The sequence below is a fragment of the Trichechus manatus genome, unplaced genomic scaffold (assembly GCF_000243295.1).
Source record: "Trichechus manatus latirostris isolate Lorelei unplaced genomic scaffold, TriManLat1.0 scaffold00038, whole genome shotgun sequence".
NCBI classification, from domain to species: domain Eukaryota; kingdom Metazoa; phylum Chordata; class Mammalia; order Sirenia; family Trichechidae; genus Trichechus; species Trichechus manatus.
Genome location: NW_004443974.1, coordinates 14,218,252 through 14,237,809, shown reverse-complemented (window position 1 = coordinate 14,237,809; position 19,558 = coordinate 14,218,252). Strand labels below are relative to the sequence as shown.

Sequence of the window (19,558 nt, the reverse complement as noted above, 5' to 3'; positions counted from 1 at the left end):
AGAATGTAGAACAGCTTCTTTATAAACTATGTTATGCAAATTGAGCTAGATGATCCTGAGACCATGGTCCCCTGTAGTGGGGAATTTTTGATGCACTTCTCTCAGCAAGTAGATAAAATAGATGAATAGAAAGTCACTAAGAATACAGAAGATTTACCCCTGAAACTATGGCCTCCGGACACTCTGTTAACCCAGAACTAAAACCATTCCGGAATTCCACTCTTCAGACAAGGATTAAACTGGACTATAAAACATAAAATAATACTCGTGAAGAGTGTGCTTCTTAGTTCAACCAGATATACGAGACCAAATGGGCGGCTCCTGTCTGGAGGCAGGATGAGAAGGCAGGAAGGGACAGGAACTGACTAAATGGACACAAGAAACCCGGGGTGGAAAGGTGGAGTGTGCTGTCACATTGTAGGGATTCTAACTAATGTCACATAACAATATGTGTATAAATTTTTGTATGAGAAATTAACTTCAGCTGTAAACCTTCACCTAAAGCACAATAAAAAGAATATAGATCTGAAAAACACAGTTAATAAAATTGACATAATACACACATAGCCAACAACAGCAGAATACACATTCTTTTCAAGCATACATAGAACATTTCCAAAAATTGACCATATGCTGGTTTCATAAAGCAAGTCTCCACAAACATCAAAGGGCAGATATCACTAAGAGTATGTTATCTGAACCTTGCAACTAAGCTGGATACAAATAACCAGAATTTAGAAGTTAAGAAATGTAGTTCTAAATAACTCATGGGCTAAAGAAAAAATCATATAGAAATTAGAAAACCTATGGAACAAAAGAAGCTTAATGAATTTTCTACATACCAAATTTCTGAACTGTCATTAAAGCCATGCTTATAAAAGGAAATACAGCTTTCGTACATATTAGAAATAAAGCTAAAATTCAGTAAGCAAAGTATCCATCTCAAGTAGTTACAAAAAGAAAGCAAATTAAGTCTAAAGAAAATAATAAAGGAAAAGCATAAATTAATTAATTAAAGAATACACATACAACAGAGAGGATTGACAGATCCAGAAGTTGGTTCTTTGAAAAGACTAATAAAATTGATAAACTTCTGGAGAGGTTAATCAAGAGACACAGGGAAGAGAGGAATTGAAGATAATGAATTTCACTGAAAAATAGGGTGGTGCATGGAGGTGAAGGCCTTGGAGTCAAGAGAAGGTTTTTGTAAAGATGGACAACATTACGGTTGGTTGTAGGAACATTTATTCACTTAATGAATATTTATTGAGCATCTACTATGTAACAGGTAGTGTCCTGACAGTTGGGATACATTGTTAACAAAATAAAGATCCCTGCCCTCCTAGAACTTTTGCTCTAGTAGAGGGAGACAGACAATAAATAATAAATAAATAAATTATATAATGTTGGAAAGTGATACATGCTATAGGAAAAAAAAAACATAGCAAGATAAGGGGGCCGGCAGTCCAGGTGGAGCTAGGGCTCAAATGGAGGTTGGCCTCAGGGAGGAGCTAACAGCTCATCAGTGTTAAGGAGGGGAGGCAGCATATATAGGGTCAAATGCTAGTCGTGGGGTAGAGGGGTGGTGAGGATTTGTGGATATTCTCTTCTTGTTATTTCCGTATTTTCAGTTAAACTCAGTTTAAAATGACTCAGAATATGTTTTTTGGTTTGTTGACCTTGTGTTGTATGATTGGTTTGGATTTTCTTTTGCTGAAGCTCATTAAAGTTGGCTCCTTAACCTGACAAAGAGTCGTTTGCACTAACCCTGGAACAATTCTAACCCTGTCATAAGTGTCTTTAAGCAGGGGTTAAAATTAACTCCTAGAGATAGCCCCCAAACATGCCTGCAGTGCTTTTCTAGGCACTCCTCCCTCTGGCTACTGTGCGCGAGCTTACAAAACATGATTTCAGGAAGGGCATGTAATCTTGCAAGATGTAGCTTTAAGGCTCTATTGCCCGCCTGTGATGAATACCAGCTGTGGATTTGGTTTCATTCTTAATAGTTGAAATGGTATGTAATGAAATTTCCAAAGCAGTTAACAGTGTGCTTCTTCATGAGGTAAACATATTCTCACCCACGAGACCTAAGATGCCAGTTGTAGCTTTGTAGCTTTGGTTTGTATGAAGAACGTGCACATGGAAATATTTGGGTTTTATTGTTTTGAGCGTAGGGAAAGGCAGGATCAATTTGTTTATCACTTACTGGAGACAATAGGCGATACTACCCAGAAAAGGGACAGAAATTTAAAAATCAATCTCTGGGTTATACAGATCTTAGTAGCAGAATTCTTATAGAGAATGTTTAGAATGAAAGCTGGCTCCAGTATTCCCTTCAAATCTATACTCATATAATCTTCCCACACTCCATTCACATGGTTTCAAAGTGGTGGGAGAATATAATTGACTGAAACACTAACTTTTACCATGTCCTGCTCATTCTTATTTTCAGAGATGCCATAACAAAAATGAAAGATGTCTACCTAAAGAATCCACAAATGGGAGACCCAGCCAGTTTGGATCACAAATTAACAGAAGTTGGCCAAAATATAGAAAAACTGCGACTAGAGGTCCAGAAATTTGAGGTATGAAGAAGCCGTTCTTGAAAAGTTCTTGTTGGGAAAAAAGAAAAAGAAATAGGTGCCATTAAGTGTATGTTGGTTTAGAGTATCACCACCATTTCTTTCACTGGGGGGGGAGACAGTCTGGAATGTCAGATTGTTTCATGAGTTATGATAAAAGGAAAAATACTGTCATCTACTGAATGTTCTGCTTCACAGCATATCCCATCTTAATTGTGCCCCTTAAAACTGACACTGTTTAAAGCAGTATTTGTGTATACAGTTTTTTTTTTTTTAATTTAAGCACTTCACTTTAGTTTGCTCTGCTTCATTTCATGTTAATAATGAATATAATCGGAAGCATACCATCCTTTGTCATCTCAGTGAATCAAAAAGGGAGTTTTAAAAAATCATTTGTAGTATGTTACTGTCCTTTCAGAACACCCATTATCAAAAAGGTTATGTATGTGAGAGAGAGGAGCACTCGGAAGCTGTGGACAAAAAGCCTCTTTTTTTTCTGCCTTAAATTTAAAGACTGCAGCGCATGGAAAAATAAACCAGCAACTAATTCTAATCAGAATTGATTATTTCTAACAATGAAGAGTCAAACACGGCTTTTTTCATTCTTTTTAAAATCCGTCAATAAGTTACTATGGTTCAACTGATCTGGTAGAAGCTAGAAATGTCTTTTTCTGATTATTTTTATTCTTTTGCCTCCTGTATTAGTTTCCTTGGGCTGCAGTAACAAAGTGCCACAAACTCGGTGGCTAACGACAGAAATTTATTCTCTCAAAATTCTGAAGGCTAGAAGTCCAAAATCAAGGTGTTGGCAGGGCCATGCTCTCTCCGCAGGCTCTCGGGGAGGAACCCTTCCTTCCTTGGCTCTTCTCGGTCCTGGTGTTCTTTGGCGTGTGGCAGCAGCACTCCAGTCTCTGCCTCTGTCTCCACCTGGCCATTTTCCCTCTGCTTCTGTCTCTTTGTCTCTGTGTCTCTTCCCCTCTTCTTATCAGGGCAACAGTTATAGAGGATCAGGGCCCACTCCGCTCCAGTATGACCTCATGTTAACCAATTACATCTGCAAAGACCCTCTTTCCAAACAAGGTCACATTTATAGATATGGGCATTAGTAATTCACCATATCTTTTTGGAGGACACAATTCAACCCATAACATCTACTTTTCATTATTTCAAATGTTGCTGAAGATAATTTTATCCAAACTGAGTGCAAACTGCCAGTTTGACCTCACGGTCACAGAATTTTTGGAACCAGAAAGAATTAAGAGTGACTCGTTCAAGGTCACATAGCTGCTTGAAAGCCCAAGAATGTAATAGAGGCCAGTGTTTTCTGCCACATTGCAAAAAATTGCATCAATGTGAATTTACTTCTAGTTCTCCGACTTTGGATAAATTTAAGTAGTTGCCTTTGAGTACATTTATAAGGTCAAACGCAGATAAACTGGAGACTCTGGCCCCATACGGTGTTTTCATGTTGGCTTAAATACCCTTGAGTTTTGTGCTTTAGACTCTGTAATCTTATCCTCAGTTGAGTTCAGGCCAGAGTCTTGCATTGTTTTTGTTTTCAGGCCTGGCTGGCTGAGGTTGAAGGCAGGCTTCCAGCACGAAGTGAACAGGCCCGCCGACAGAGTGGAATGTATGATGCCCAAAACCCACCGTCAGTCAGTAACTGTGCTCAAGACCGGGAGAGGTACAGTATCTGTATGGCACTGCCTGTTTTGTTAGCCTGCCTTCTGCAAAGGAGTGGTTTTGCTTTGTATTTATTCCTAAATTTTGGAATCTGGAAATGAGCATAAGCACTTGTTCAATACCAAAGTGCCTGTTACAGTTGACTTCTGATTTTTCCCATGGTGCAAATTTACAGTTCAGCGTAGAATGGTGATCTAAGCATACAGAACGATTTAAGATGGACTGAATTTGAGTCCTTACTGAAGTCAGTTGCTATAGTTGCTGTGTGTTTTTCTTTCTTGAGCAGCCCAGATGGCAGTTACACAGAGGAGCAAAGTCAGGAGAGTGAGGTGAAGGTGCTGGCCACAGATTTCGATGACGAATTTGATGACGAGGAGCCCCTTCCAGCCATAGGGACTTGTAAAGCTCTCTACATGTTTGAAGGTGACTCTCTACGTCAGCCTAATTTCCTTTTTTTTTTTTTTTTTTATAAACTGTATCTGAGTCACTCTTCTGTTTCTGTGATCTGAACTTTCTTTTGAAGTTTTCCAAATCTTTTTCTGTTATTCTTTTGTTCTACTCCTGGTATTGTTGTTATTTGCTGGATGACTATATATTTTGACTTACGGTCCATAAAATTTAACAACTATCCATGAGCTTAACTGGAATGATGATTATTTTATCCATTTGTTCAGTATTTATAGAGCTCTGTCTTATAAAGACCCCTGAAGAGAAGGGCCACAGGTGGTATGGGTGGCACCCACTCTTACAGAAATAAAGCAGATACACATATAGGAGAGGGCAGCCTGCAGTGTTTACCAAAAAAGGGGTACAGAGTGAGGGGGGAGTTTACAGAAGAGCTCCTTAAAGAGGTTTATAGAACACTTGGTGTTGCAGTGTATCAGTGGGATGGGCATTTCCAAAACATGGAAATGAGGAAAGCATGGGGTTGTTCGTGCAGCTTAGATGTGTTAGGTGGTAATAGTGGAATACAAAACTAGAAAGTGGGAGGTGTCAGTTGCGGGGCTGGGTAAGAGAAACATTTTTATTTTATTTGGCGAATAGTGAGGAAAGGAGGGTGTTGACATAATCAGAGCTGTACCTTAGGAGATTTATGTGTGATATATGTAGGGTGGATTAGAAAACAGTGATAGTGTTTAGAAAGACTAGGCTAGCATTTCCCAAACTGATAACCTTTGAAACAATGTCCTGCAGAATGTTAATAAGAATGCTGTTTAAAAAAAAAGCATTTAGAACTCAGATAAGTTTTGGAAGCCCTGAGATAAATGCCTTTTATAGATTTCTTTACTATAGGACCCTTCAGAGCCTTAAATAGACTCAGTGTTCTTTGTGACAAAACCAGAAAGAGAAATACCAGTTTAAATGTTCCCAGTTTTACTCCACATCCAAACCTCCCTCCCTCTCCACAATACCCCTATTAACAGCTCCCTAAACAATTTGTCTTTCAGAATACTAGTTTGGGGAGTGGTGGCTAGTTATTTGAAATTATCTTAGCCAACGGCCTTGGGGGTCTTGATTAAGAAATAGACACGAGAGGCTGCAGGTGACAAACTGGTCATGCTCACAGCTGATTGGAAGTCAGGAACAAAGGGGAGTCGATCAAAGATGATTACCAAAGTTGCATTCCTGGAAGAACGGAGCTGTCCACTGAAACAGGAAATACTAAGGGGGCTCTGGTTTGGAAGAAAAACAGTGAGTTGAGTTTCAGGAGCTGGGGCAACATCTAGGTGGAAATGTGCTGCAGGCAGTAGGAAGAGGACCAGAATTATGAGAAAGAGATATAGGGTTATTGTTTTATAAGATGTAATTGAAGGCATGGGAGTGCTTTCACCCCAAGAGAGAAATCCAAGAAGGACAGAGTAAGACTACAGAAGAGGACCAAAGACTTAACCCTTTGTTTTGGGAAAGGGGGAGAAAGAGGGCTCATTGGAGGAATTAGAGAAAGAGCCTTAGAGAGACAGAAGGTAAGAACTCAGAAGTATCTATGTAGGAGGAGGAAATTTGGTGCAGTGGGATCGGTGGTAACTGCGTGCGAGAAGTCAGATGGGGGTGAATTTTGCCCGGACCTCAACTTTTATCACACCCATTGCATCACATAGGTCCCTGTTTGCTCTCTACCTGAATTCAACAGGAAACCTAAAATACTCTGATAATTGTCTTTTCAGGTCAGAATGAAGGAACCATTTCAGTAGTTGAAGGCGAAACATTGTATGTTATAGAGGAAGACAAAGGTGATGGGTGGACCCGCATTCGGAGAAATGAAGATGAAGAGGGTTATGTTCCCACTTCATATGTCGAAGTCTATTTGGACAAAAATGCCAAAGGTGCTAAGACTTATATTTAATACCACTTAAAAAAAACTTTTTAAAAAAAAATTGGAGTTGTTTCTCCCCACAACTATGACTGTTGCAGGCAGTTCTTCAAAAGACTGGATGGAGCGCATCACAGTCCATGTTTCCATATAACCACACAGTGGATGTTTAGGAATTGCACACCTGAATTTCCTTGGCTGATTTTGACTATAATCAAATTTCACTTGCTAAGATGAAGTTTTATGTGGAAAGCTGCCAGTTGCCAATTTACAACTGTGTCATTTGAAATATGATAAACGTTTCTTCTTTTGGCAGTGTCTGTAGATTAAAAAAAAGAAAAAAGCTGTATTTTAGCTTCTAATCGATTTTCTGAGTTTAAGAGTCCACACACATCACATCACATCACATCACAGGGGTGCAGAAGAAGACTTCAGCTCTCTTATTTATATCTATTATCCACCATAAATGAAACTACATTAGAATGTTACAATTTGTAACTCAATAAACTGAACTATGCTAGTTTGTTAAATTTTCCATTCACTTTAGAGGAAGTTGTAAGTAAAATAAAATCTCCCCCTCTTGAGTAAAGACTAAACTTGTTGCCATGGAGTTGACTCCACCTCATGGCAACCCCATGTGTGTCAGAGTGAAACTGCTCCGTAGGGTTTTCAAAGGCTGGTTTTTCAGAAGTAGTTCGCCAGACATTTTCTTCTGAGACCCTCCGGGTGGACTCAAACCTCCAACCTTTATGTTAGCAACTAAGCACATTAACCATTTGCACCGCCCAGGTATTCCTCAGTAAAGAAGAAAATTCTTATAGTGGCACTAAAAATGTTTTACATAAACATGGTTAAAATCATTGTTAGTTCAGGTTATCCTATTCTGCCCATATGATTCTGAACAACCAACTGAAATCTGGAAAAGTATGGTGAATTAACCAGTTGATTTTTCCAGATGACGCTACTCATCTTCCCTCCACCAGACTGACCCAGTTGATCAGATATGTCAATGCCATTTAGATCAGCTTATGTAAAAGCAGTGCACGTCCACACCTCAGTTCCCTTTCTTCATAATTTTCTCACACTTAGTTGTTTCTATTGGCGGTTTGTGGTGAGTGGGGCTGTGTTCAGCTCATACTTCCCCAGGTGGTCTGCAAAGAGGACCAAGTTGGGGAGCAGCTGTTTCCACACACAGACACTGGTCTCAGCATATCACTTTTCAAAGTTGGGAGGGGGTTTAATAATTGGCATCTTTAAGACTCTGATTTTGAATTTACTGGAAATTGTTTTAAGCAGCAAACATAATGGCTCATTTTGTAAATTTATGTGATTAACTTTAGCCAGAATAAAATAAAATTTCTCATCCTCTTTAAAGAAATCTGGGCCACATTCTTAAATTGGCACTGAAGCCAGAAATTGGCACTGAAGCCAGAAATTGGCACTGAAGAATAGATAGTGAAATTGGTCGCATGCATAGACAGTTACCCAGCCTAGTGCTAAAATGGGCCCAATAATGAGACTCTACACCAAGATCGCAGACAACTGGAAAAAATGGATCAAAACAAAGGCGTTGGGCTAGACTTTCTCTTTACTTGACTTTGAAAATTATTTATTCATGTCCTTTCTACTTTTGAATAGGAAAATTACCTTCTTGCCTTTACATTATTGGGTCGTTTTATAAGCGCAAGTCAATTAAAAGCTGATTTTAAAAGCTACAGCATCACATCAAGGAATGGCACCTGGCAGGAGTTATGGGTGCTTGTTGCTCTGGATGGCCTCTGTTTCAAGAGTAGCAGCGAGTTACCTCAAATTTCACAAGGGCCACCAGAATGGAATTTAGTAACCTTTACTTAACAACAGCCTGACTGAAAACAAACAAACAAAAAGCCTTTTAATTTTGAAATAATTATGGGTTCTCCAATGCAGAGATAAACAGAGAGATCCCACAAACCCTTCACCTAGCTTCTCCCAACGATGAAGGGCTACATCTTTCACAGTTATAGTACACTGTGGCAACCAGGAAATGGACACTGGTCAGCCTGGTTTTTTTTTTTTTTTTTTTTTTTTAAATTTTAAATCTATCTACCTGTCTATCTAACTAAATCATTAAAATGTAAAAATTTTATCTTACTTGGAATTATTATGTCTCTGCTAACATGATAAAAGTACTCATCCTGACCGCAGACCTTCTCAGGGCAGTTGTTTCAGTTCTCCTTTTTAAGTACTGAAGCAAGAAAACCAGCTGACCACAGAAATTTGTTTTGATGAACAATGTAAGAGGTTACCAAGGAGCCCTGGTGGCACAGTGGTTAAAGCATTCGGCTGCTAACCACAAGGTCTGCAGTTTGCACCCACCAGTCATTCCACAGGAGAAAGATACGGCAGTCTGCATCTGTAAAAGATTTACAGCCTTGTAAACCCTGTGGGGCAGTTTTACTCTGTCCTATAAGGTCACTGTGAGTTGGAATGGACTCCGTGGCAGTTGGTTTTTGGTTTTTTATGAGTTTAACAGCTTTAGGCATGTAGCCAAATGAATGGGAGATCTAAGATGTTAAAATCTATCCGATGATAAACTAATGTCCAGACTGTTAACTACTGGAGAAAGCAAGCTAAATACTGAAAAAGCCTAAAACGGGGCAAGACAACATAGCCTTTAAAAGCCTGCCTTGAAAAGTATGGCATTCTGTGAAGGTGATTTTTTTTTTGTTTCTTTGGAGTTGCGCAAATCTGATTCAGAAAATAGCTCCATTGGTTTGCGTGGGGTGGGGCAGGGGGAGCAGTTTGTGTGCATAAATTTATGATCATTATTTTATTTTAAATGATGTACCTCAGCACCTGTAACAGATGAATATAAGTAATATTGACTAAACAGTTAAAGATATTTTGTAGTTTCAGTTCCTGTAGTCAATGTGTAAAGTATTAGAAAAAGTATTGAAACAATTTCCAAACCATCAGGAATTTATATTTCCACCCAAAGCAGTTTGTTTTCTTCCAACAGTTGTCTGCAAAAATAAAAGAAGCAAAATCTCAGGTGGTTTATTAAGTTTTCTTCCTTTCATTTAGAGATATACTGACTGGTTGATAATGTGTGTGCAGAAGCCCTTCCTCCCTACCTTGTTTATCAGTCTGTCAGGCCTCACCGCAAGCAACTCCCTGTTGTGGGTGAGGCTGCTTGCTTTCTGTGTCCATAACTCAAAGCAGTTGTTTTATTTTAAATAATGCCAGTGCACTTTTTGGTGTGGTGTCTTAAGTTGTGGTTATTTAACAATTGCCAAAATATTTAGACTAGAGTACTTTTCAATCGGTCAACTGGATTGTGACTTCTTTGTGGCTTTGTTTTTGTGTTTTCAATTGTTCTCTGTTCAATATATCCATAATTCCCCCCCCAGAGTATATTTGTATATACTGCAAATTAAAAACTAAAAGGATTACTTGATTTAGTTGTTTTAACGTTATACTCTTTTATGTTTGTTTTATTGGTTATGCTGCTGCCTGATGACCTTTTTGTTTTTATAACGGCTGGAGAGGCTGCAAGGACTATTACATTGGTAGCTAGGTTCCCTGCTGCCTGCTCCACACTTGCCTTTATTAGACACTTGGGTTCTGAGTAAGTTTTGTTTGAATACAGCCAACGTGACTGTTTCTTTCTGTTCTTATTCTACAAGAAAAGAATCTGTCTGGCATCTTTTAGTTGTACCCTCACATCTGCCTCTCTAATAAACGTTATATTTTTCTCGATGTTGTGTATTTTAAATGATTTTAAACCTTTCCAAGAAAAGTATTCTGTGTAATATGAGTATTTAACTCTTTCATCTTTAATACTGGGGAATTTCCTAGCCAAATGCTTTTCTAAAATTCTACTTTTTTTTCTTTTAAATGATATCAACTTCCTTGTTTCTTACCCTGTATGTACTGAAGGGCTTAAAAAGTCTGTGTTTCTCCTGTTTCTTTTCTACCTCCTCAAGCTGAAGAACTTTCACTGTTTATTGCTGAGGGAACATTGAGTGATAAGTTTTCCTTTTCACCAGAGATTTTATACTTGACTGCTAGAGAACCAGGAGTTTCCGACAGAGAGAACTCGGGCCTTTATTTTCCTTGCATTGTACTGGGAAGCTGATCACATCTCATTCTTTCTGTCAAAACTACATTTATTAAAAAGATGAGTCAGGGTGGTTCTCCTAACCCTGAAGTATAGACCAGCTAATGACTGGAGATGAAACCGTGAAAGTTCCTTATCTCAATGAGCCTGTGGTAACCAATTGCTCTAAAAATACCCCTCCCCTCCTCCCTTCTTCTCCCTTCTCCCTTTTCCTCTTCCCCTCCCCCCTCCACCTGGGCGGGACCATTTGCATTGAAAGTGCAAAATGCCCGCCTCTAACTTGCTGCCTTCCTCTCTAACAGAAAGTTTTTCTTTCTCTTTCTTTTTGTGTTGTAGATTCCTAAAGGTGGTGTACAGGAGCCAGAGCCTCGGGGTGAGCCTTCCCAGGAGAAACCACTCGGTCTGCTTGTCTCCACAGGCCTCGAAAGCACCCGTGCGAACAGACTCTGGTCTGCTCTGGAGTGTAGCACTTGAAATCTCAACCTGAAATGACATCCCCACGCTGCTGAGCTGCTTGCCTTTTTATTTCTTTTCTTTCTACAGTATGCTTCTTGTGGCTCAGCGATTCCCATGGCCCAGTCTGGCCGCCTTTCTGGGATTGTGCTCTTCCCGCTCTGCATAGGCAGGGGAAGACCACCCGACAAGCTCCCTCCCTTTCACTGGCTCCTTAGCCCTCAGTCCACCTGGTGTTGGTCCTAACCAATCCTCATTTCACACCGTGCCTTTTGTGAAAACTTTGCCACTAGTCTATGAGAAGACTAACAGAATCTGGATAAGGAGGGTCAGACTTCCCAGGTGGACTGAGCACCCTTATGTCGTGTTCGTATTCCCGTATCATTTACGTTAGAAACTGCACCATCTTTCCAAAGTCCATTAACTATTCATTGGTCCTTTTCTAATTTTGAGCTCTGCTCATACTGAATCTTAGCTCTTTCAACATTTTCTTAGCCCCACAGCTTTTGTGGTGGATGCCAGGGTAGGCGTGCACACATACTTTTTTTTTTGGAACCCTGCCCTCAGTGGCCGGGAGAGTCTAAACTGGAAGTCAAATTCCAGCGTGAGGCCTAGCCCTGCGGCTTGCCTGTGTCCATCTTCCATAAGGTCAGGGACCAGCCCAGCCCATCTTTTTCCTGTTGTCTCCCCATTAATGAGAACTGCAGATGGGGGCACTTTGTGAATGAGGATCTCACCTCTGCACTAGCTCATTGCAAAGCTGACATTCCTCTTCTTTCTGTGAATTCCAAGATTTGCATCTTAGGATTGTAGCACTTTCACCACCACACCACCAAAGACCCTGTGCCTCTTGTGGTCCTTCAAGTGGTCCTGTGGCTACAGCTTCAGTATTTTATCACGTGTTCTCTAGGCCGCCCTGAGTTAACTGACTTTGCTTTTTGAGCTTAGTTTCCTTCCCCTTATGGATCTTTGAGGAAAAACTGGGTCATGTAACTTGTGGCCACTCACGCCTTAGAGCAGCGTAGCTTCTCTTCTCATTTGGTGCGGAAAAGTCGAGAGAAATTGGCTGTGAGCTTCTGTGAACAAGAACGCCATCTGAAGCCTAAAGATGAAATCAGGCATCTTTATCCTTTTGTTTGGCTTTTGGTAACCAGGTGGGTCACCTCGAGCATTTTCAAGTCTTCTCCATTTTCATGAAACTAAGACGAGGAACTCTCGCAGGAGCCGAAGGGGCAGGGACTGCAAGTACAGATCCTGAGGGTTGGCCCAGCTCTGTTCAGTGGTTCGTTGCTTGTGTGGAAATGAGGAAAATAACTCCTCTCACCAAACTAGGGTTGACCACACACCACGCTTCAGGAGCAGCTCAGTCAACCCTCAGTGGCTAGAAACCACAAGCGAGGAAATGCCAAGGGTAGGCAGTTGAAGAGGAAATGGCTTCAGATTTAAAAAGAGAGCGAGCATGAGCCTTCTCTCACTCTTTCTTCCCCAGAATGGAGGCTGGGAAGGCAGAACGGGCACTGAGAACTGTACCTGCTGGAGAGTTGTGGAAGCCCCTGGGCTGCTGCAGTAGCAACGGGCTTCCATTCCCTACAGTGGGCAACCCTACTGTAGCGTACTCATCAGTCAAACAATAGGACTGGTTTGGCAGACGAAATCGAAGCCAGGATGCTGAAAGGTGAGGAGGGTCAGGAACTCCCCTCTGGCTCTGCATACCAACAGATGCATGGTTAATAAGGTCCCAGCAGCTACAGGCAGGGCTCTTTGTCAGCCAGACGGCCAGGTATCTCCAGCAACTTCTGAACATCACCAAGTTAAGCTGACCACTCTCTACTCTGTAAGGATGCTGAATGGGTTTTTTTGTTTGTTTGTTTTTACAGCCTCGGTAATGCATGTGCATTACATCTTTCATATTCCGGGTCAGGAGAGATTAATTTCTTGCAACATAGGGAAAAAAGTATAAGCTGCTGTAATTTGTTCTTTTAATGTCTAGTAAACCCAGTATATGCTTGTTACTCCCCTTGTATTCCCTGTGACTTTTTTTTTTTTTTCTTCTGTACTACCTGGGTCAAAAAAAGAATGGAAAATGAGCGCTTTTAAATGTTTAACCTTGTTGTTTGCTTTTTTGCCAGTTTGTGTGGCTATGTGGAAAGAGCAATGCCGTACCAGCTGGGCTTATTAAAGGAAATAAGTTATTATAGATGACAGTTGAGATATATCATTTACTCTGGGAATCCTACTGTGAAATCATCTATATATTATTACGGAGCACTTCACATATAGTAGAAATTGCTTCTCATTCCTCCCCCTATCCACCGCCTGTCGTTTCTCCACCAGTGCTAGAATATTGTTGTGTTGTAAGAATGACTGATTTTTAAAGACCCTGCCCTGAAAGTGACTTAAAAACAGAATGAAAGAGAGGAACTCGTCATTTACCCCGTTTTTCCTTTTTAGGATAGGAAAAAATAAAAAGGCATGGAAAGCTGTAGTGGGATTTTCGTTTGAGTTTTTATCACTCTCATCTTGAAGCTTTTAGGTTGTTCCCCGCAGTCGAGATAAACCTGTAGCTTGCCTCACCAGCAGTAGCACAAAGGCCTCCAACGCCTTTTGGTAACATCTGTAATTAGACGTTTACTGAACATGAAAAAGTTGTTAATGCTAAGTATTTTTCCAGAACTTTTGGTTTCATGCTTCTTATTGGCTCTGCCTCCTGTGCTTATGTCATCAAAAACTTTTTTAGAAAATGATCTATTTTAACATGATGCACCTTTGAATTTTTTGTTGTTGTTGTTTATTTGTGTGTGTTGCACTAATTCTAAACTTTGGAGGCATTTCAGTGTTGTAAAGGCCCATTGCCATTGTGAAGGTCCTGGAATTGCCCCTTTGTCTCTGAAGATGGAATTAAACCAAATAAAGTGCTTCCACTGGAAGGCTTGTATCGACCTTGTAACTATATGTTAATCCTCTAAATGTTAAATAAAAGTATAACTTCTGGCACAATATCATGGGATTGTTTTGTTCCACGATGAGGTGACCCTAGTCACAGATGCATCCTAGTGGTGTTAAAAGTCCAGTGGGCTGAGAAGGGCCAGCGCTAGGCTCTGGTCTGCACTGGTACTAACTTACTGTGTAAACTCAGGACAAGTCACATCTCCACTGGCTCAGGGAGGGGCTTGGGACTTAGAAAGCTCTAAATACTCCCCCTCCCCCACTAAGGAGCCCTGGTGGCGCAGTGGTTAAGTGCTTGCCTGCTAACCAAAAGGTCAGCGGTTCAAACCCACCAGCCACTCCATGCGGCAGTCTGCTTCCATAAAGATTACAGCCTTGGAAACCCAGTTGGGCAGGTTTGCTCTGTCCTAAAAGGTCTCTATGAGTCAGAATTGACTGGATGGCAGCGCGTTTGGTTTGTTTTTTTTTTTTTTAAGTACCTCCCCCACCCCCTGGAGGGGGAAGCTGTTAGAGACCTTGTTGATGTGAGATTCAGACGGATGCAGTCTAGAGAGCTGGGGAGGGTCATTATCATTAGAATTTTTCAGCAGGCAGCTAATCTAGCTTTTCAGGGACCCTGTGGGAGAAGTGAAATTCGAGCACGTTTGTGTTTCATTGGTGTTCTGGTGTCACAAGTGCTCAAACCCGTACTCTTGGTAGCTTGACTGGACTCAATAATTTTGCATGAAGCTCTGAGTTGTTTCTGGACGATTTACCGGGGGCGGGGGGGAGGGTTTGCGCCTGACACTATGGGATGTGTGTGGGGGGGGGGGCTTTTTCCATATCCTGCTTTGAAAACATCACCCAGTCTTTTAGGGGAAGATATGATTGGTTTGTGCCCATATCTGTTTTCTAAGGTTCTTTAGAGCTGTTGTAGGAAAACAGTCGTTCAGGGAATGGAATATTACCAGCTACACCAAGTACCGACAGGGTAGCCCCTAATGCCAGTTGTCAGTTAACTTGCTGAGTGGGAGGTGAGGTCATCAATCAGAGAAAATGCCGAATAATGGCCACACTTCACTGTAGCCTTAGCTTCTTCCCACAAATTGATGGAATCGGCTTTTAAAGCCAGATCTTTGCGAGCTCCTTCTGTTGTCATTAGTGCCTGGGAAGGACGGTCGATAAAGGTATTAGTGAGCCAAAGCTTCTGAATAATCAAGAATTGGTGGTGCAAATGGTTAAACACTCGACCACTAACCAAAAGGTTGGCGGTTTGAACCCACCCAGAGATGCCTTGGAAGAAAGGTCTAGCGACCAGCCTTGAAAACCCTGTGGAGTGCAGTTCTACTCTGCAACACCTGGGGTCGCCATGAGTGGAGTTGACTTGAGGGCAACTGGTTTGGGTTTTTTGTTTTGTTTTCAGTATGAAACTGTGCTACAAAGGAACAAGGTGAATCTATTATTGTCTTGACTGAAGCCCCCCTTGTCTAGGTTGCCAGCAAAAGCTTAATTTAGGAAGAATATTAACAGCATGTTCTTTTTAGGCTTTGTCTTACTCTGGGAATAGGCTCTATCTATGTGTGAGAGATGGATGTTTCCACCTGTCTCCCTTAGGGGCCCTCCTGCCCTGAAGAACCTTGCGGATGTTGAGGAGGCTGGACTGAGTTTGCTGACTTGGGACTCGGGCTCCACCTCAGTTTCCTCAGTTGTAGGGTGAGGATATCATCACCCTCAGGAAGCTGCTGTGATAACAGGTGAATGTTGGGAAAGCACTTGGTGATAAACTGCAGCCGTTCACAAATGTTAGCTATGATTCAGAGCTTATTTCAAAATTCTTGTGAGATTGTTTTATTCTGACAGAGGACATAAATTGCAACTCCAAGCTCTGAGCTCACTGTGGTTTGAAACATAAAAATGTTGCCCAGTTTGTCACATCTTCATCTACCTACTCAGCAGAAGTGTTTGGGGGAGTTGGCTTCTCAACCTGTCCATCCAGGCATGAACCTTCAGCTTCCAGTCATCCCACTTCCACCGTGCAGGGTTGGAAACAGCGGAGTTGGTAACTAGGAGCTGTGCTACCGCACAATTCGGTTTTCAGGTGCACTCGGGAAGCTTTTCCCTTCAGTAGGAACTCCTGAGTCAGAAGGCACCGGTGAGGCAGCAGCCCTGTCAGCAAACACATCACTGACCAGTAGGTCAGGCTCCTCAGGTCCGTCTGGAAATACTGCCTGCCCTGGGCATCATCACCAAGCCTGTCCCTGCCAACCAAGGCTCTGCGGTGCCCCACCTCCGCTCTCCCCTCCCCGCCCACGCCCCCGAGGGCCGTGCCCAGACCTGCGGCAGCTCATCTGCACAGTGATGGTGGGGCCCCTAGAGGAAGCCAAAGTTGGAAGCCACAGTCAGAGCGTGGGCAAGGATGGAACAACCCAGTCCCTAACTTAGAGGGTGACTAGGAATGAAGCAGAAGTGGACAGGCTATCAGGCAGGGACGGGGGTGGTATTCAGGTTTGCCCCTCCCCCTTTGTTAAAGGAAAAGTGATCTCTCAAATTGCAAAATCCACGGGAATTGCTGCTGCAAAGGATGAATGGTGCCAGTCTCCAGTGAGGAAGGGAGCAGGAGGGGGCAGATTGAACAACCGCAGACCCAGCTCTGGTGATACCCCAGGGTGGTGTCCTGAGCAGTGAGAAATCTGGTGCCCTGACTCTGATCAGCCACCTAGATGAGAGATGAGCCTCCTCCCTTCTCCTCCGGGCCTCTGCTGACCCTCCCCGAGAAGGGGTGGCCATAATCAGTGTTGCCAGCCCCCTCTGAAATACGGGAGGCTGCAAACTGGTACTAAGTAGCAGCTTTATGTGTATCAGCAGCTATTTCTCCAGAGGTGCATGGAGAGCCCTTTAGGGCCTGATTTAAATACTTCTGTCTCTGTCCGGATGGTATGGTGAGTGACATTTAGTTAAATTACCTCCAATCAGCTGGGACATCTCTGGGCCACAAAAGGTACAGCAGAAGCTGAGAAAGGCCTTCATGTGCCTTTGTCCTCAGAGCCAAGGGGCCAGAAGCTGCAGGCAGAAACACAGGGATTAATTCTCCTCGGTTGGGCCCCGGAATCCGCTGTGGGGTGGGGAAGAATCCTCTCAGTGCCCCCCAGCATCCTAGCCAGGACAGGTTGCTGCCTGTGAGTCCATACAATGTGCACATCCCCGGTTGAACTAAGGGGAGCCCCACCCAAGTCCTTTAACTACCCTGCCCCCAGTTCCAGCCCTCCAGATGCCCACTCATCTGGGCTGGTCGTTGATGTCAAATAGAAGGATAAGACTACATGTCTGGGACAGCTTTCCAGAACATAATTTGTCCAAAATGTTTGTAACTCTCTTTCATAGCTTTTCCCGAAGGCATTAATTTCTCCTGAGCAACAGCTCACTTTGCTTTAACGAACATTCTCTCTCTGCTATAGGAAAAGCTGGAGTAGGGAAAAGAGCTAGAGGGAGGTAAGATTCCAAAACACCCCGTACTTCCCAAAGGCTCTCCAGGGAGCAAAACTAGGTAGTGTAAGACTCTCAATATAATTTATGTTTGCCCTGAATTTAAAATACAACAAAAGTAGGAAACTAAACATACTGGATAGCTGCATCATGCAATTGTGTTTTCTGATACAGGTTTGTGAGCAAAACCACAAGCAGGCACAAAGGCCTTCAGACACAGGCAGCAGTTGGCCCACAAACAGCTCCAGTCAGCCGGGGGTGGCTTTTGGGTCCACTAAAGAAGGGTGTTGCTGGAGCGATTCCCACACCCAACCTAGAGGAAAGTCTGATGTGGGGACGGCGTCGCGTCGGAGAAAGACCCCAGCCTCCGCCTGCCACTGAGCATTTCCTGTCTGCGGCTCAGTCTGTGAGGTAAACAGCCACAGCCTCGTGTTTCGTCTTCAGATTACAGCATCTAAGTGTGAACAAGCCCCTTAAAAGCCTGATAGTTCAAGAGAAAAATATAAAGGAAACATTTTAAGGTACTAAAGGTAAATCAGTACCCATTTTTATCTCACCTTCCTTCAGCACAGTAGATGAACATCTATCTCCAAACTCCAAAATAAATAAATCCTCAAAACTTTTTTATTCTCACCTTCTGTGTTAAACAAGAGCAAATCACAAAATCAATACCATGTAATTCCATGTATATAACACTCAAATGTGAGCAAAACTGAAAATATTGCTTAGAGAGACATACTTATGTGGTAAAACTATAAAGGAAAGTGAGGGGTGAAGGAGATGCAGGCGAGGAGCTCCCCCTGGGGTGGGGTAAGGTGGCAGAGGGCACTGGGGAGCCCAAAGGGTGTTTCTAAGGGCCTGGAAATGTTACATACTGGGCAGCGGGGACACTGTCACCATTTATCATTCTTTATGTTGAACATGTTTCTGGACACTCATGTATGATGTATTTCACAAGTCAATTTTTTTAAAAAGTCAGACATAAAATTCTCAAGCTCTTCTCACTCCCCAAAATACCCAAAATGTAAACACAAAACAAACAAAAAACACCAGGGACCATTATTTTTCACGACTGTTGTTAGCTGCCGAGTCGGCTCTGACTCGTGGTGGCCTTGTGCACAGCAGAAGGAAACGTTGCCCGGCCCTGTGCCACCTTCATGCTCATTGGTATGTCTGAGTCCACTGTTGTGACTATAAAACACCAACATCACTAAATGGCAGGAAGTTCCCAGTGCTGAACCCCCGAATTAAGATGCCGTGAGAGCGACCCTTGCCTCAGCACAGGCAAGCGTGTTCCAGTTAGCGGGGCACGGGTCTCACTGGATCTCAAGGATCAGCAACTCCCGCCCTTGACCGGGCCTGGGGGAAGATAGCATCCTGCTTGGCAGCTACTCTGAGTGGTCCCTGGAGCACCCTGAGTCTACCGGTGACTGGCTGGGGCCTTCAGGCACCAGTGTGGGCAACCAGCCTGGGGGATGTACTGGCCTCAACCACTGACCACATCTGGCCCCACTTCTCTGGGGCTGGGGCTGGTTCCAGGAAAGGAAAGAAACGCACTGATGGGTGTTTAGAGTGGCTCCAGCCTCCTCTTCCCCTCACTCTTGGTCAGCATCCAGATGGTCTCTGGTTTCAGAAAGCCCTGTGTAAAGCCTCTTTCTGGGGATGGTCATTTGTAATGTTAATTGCCGTGGCTCCATGCAGCCTATGAGGGTGGAATGTGGCCCCTCCTCCGAGCAACAAGCTTCAATTTTCCCTCCAGTAATAGAGTTAACGGCAATGAAGGCAAAGGCAACAGTGGGGGTGTGGGGAATGCGTATGTATTTATTATGACATTCTGAACATAAACCAGACCACTCCGACGTGGGGCAGATTACCATCTGTACGGTGGGATGGCTGTATCACAGACAGTACAGCATGAGGCTGCAGAGACTCTGCGGGAGGCTTGCCCCTTGCTGCAGCAGCAGCTTTCACAAGACTGCAGCAAACATCAAGAAATTCCAACGGTGGCGTGTTCTCTGATCA

At 42.8% G+C, this 19,558-nt stretch overlaps 1 protein-coding gene and 1 long non-coding RNA gene across 2 annotated transcripts in view; one reads left to right on the top strand and one right to left on the bottom strand.

The window, feature by feature from the left end:
- FNBP1 (formin binding protein 1) overlaps positions 1-9,956 on the top strand; it is a 142,000-nt gene extending 132,044 nt beyond the window's left edge. Inside the window, exons 13-16 of the mRNA XM_023730620.1 lie at positions 2,453-2,585; positions 4,145-4,266; positions 4,552-4,688; positions 6,431-9,956. Coding sequence (XP_023586388.1) covers positions 2,453-2,585; positions 4,145-4,266; positions 4,552-4,688; positions 6,431-6,609 — 571 coding nt within the window. The 3' untranslated portion in view covers positions 6,610-9,956. The remainder of the gene's footprint in view (positions 1-2,452; positions 2,586-4,144; positions 4,267-4,551; positions 4,689-6,430) is intronic.
- A 5,929-nt stretch (positions 9,957-15,885) lies between these two features.
- On the bottom strand, positions 15,886-19,545 carry LOC111820451 (uncharacterized). The gene is made up of 2 exons (XR_002823999.1): positions 19,411-19,545; positions 15,886-18,173 (listed from the first exon to the last, which is right to left on the bottom strand). It is a non-coding gene; the product is annotated as an uncharacterized LOC111820451 (long non-coding RNA).
- Between the last annotated feature and the right edge of the window lie 13 nt (positions 19,546-19,558).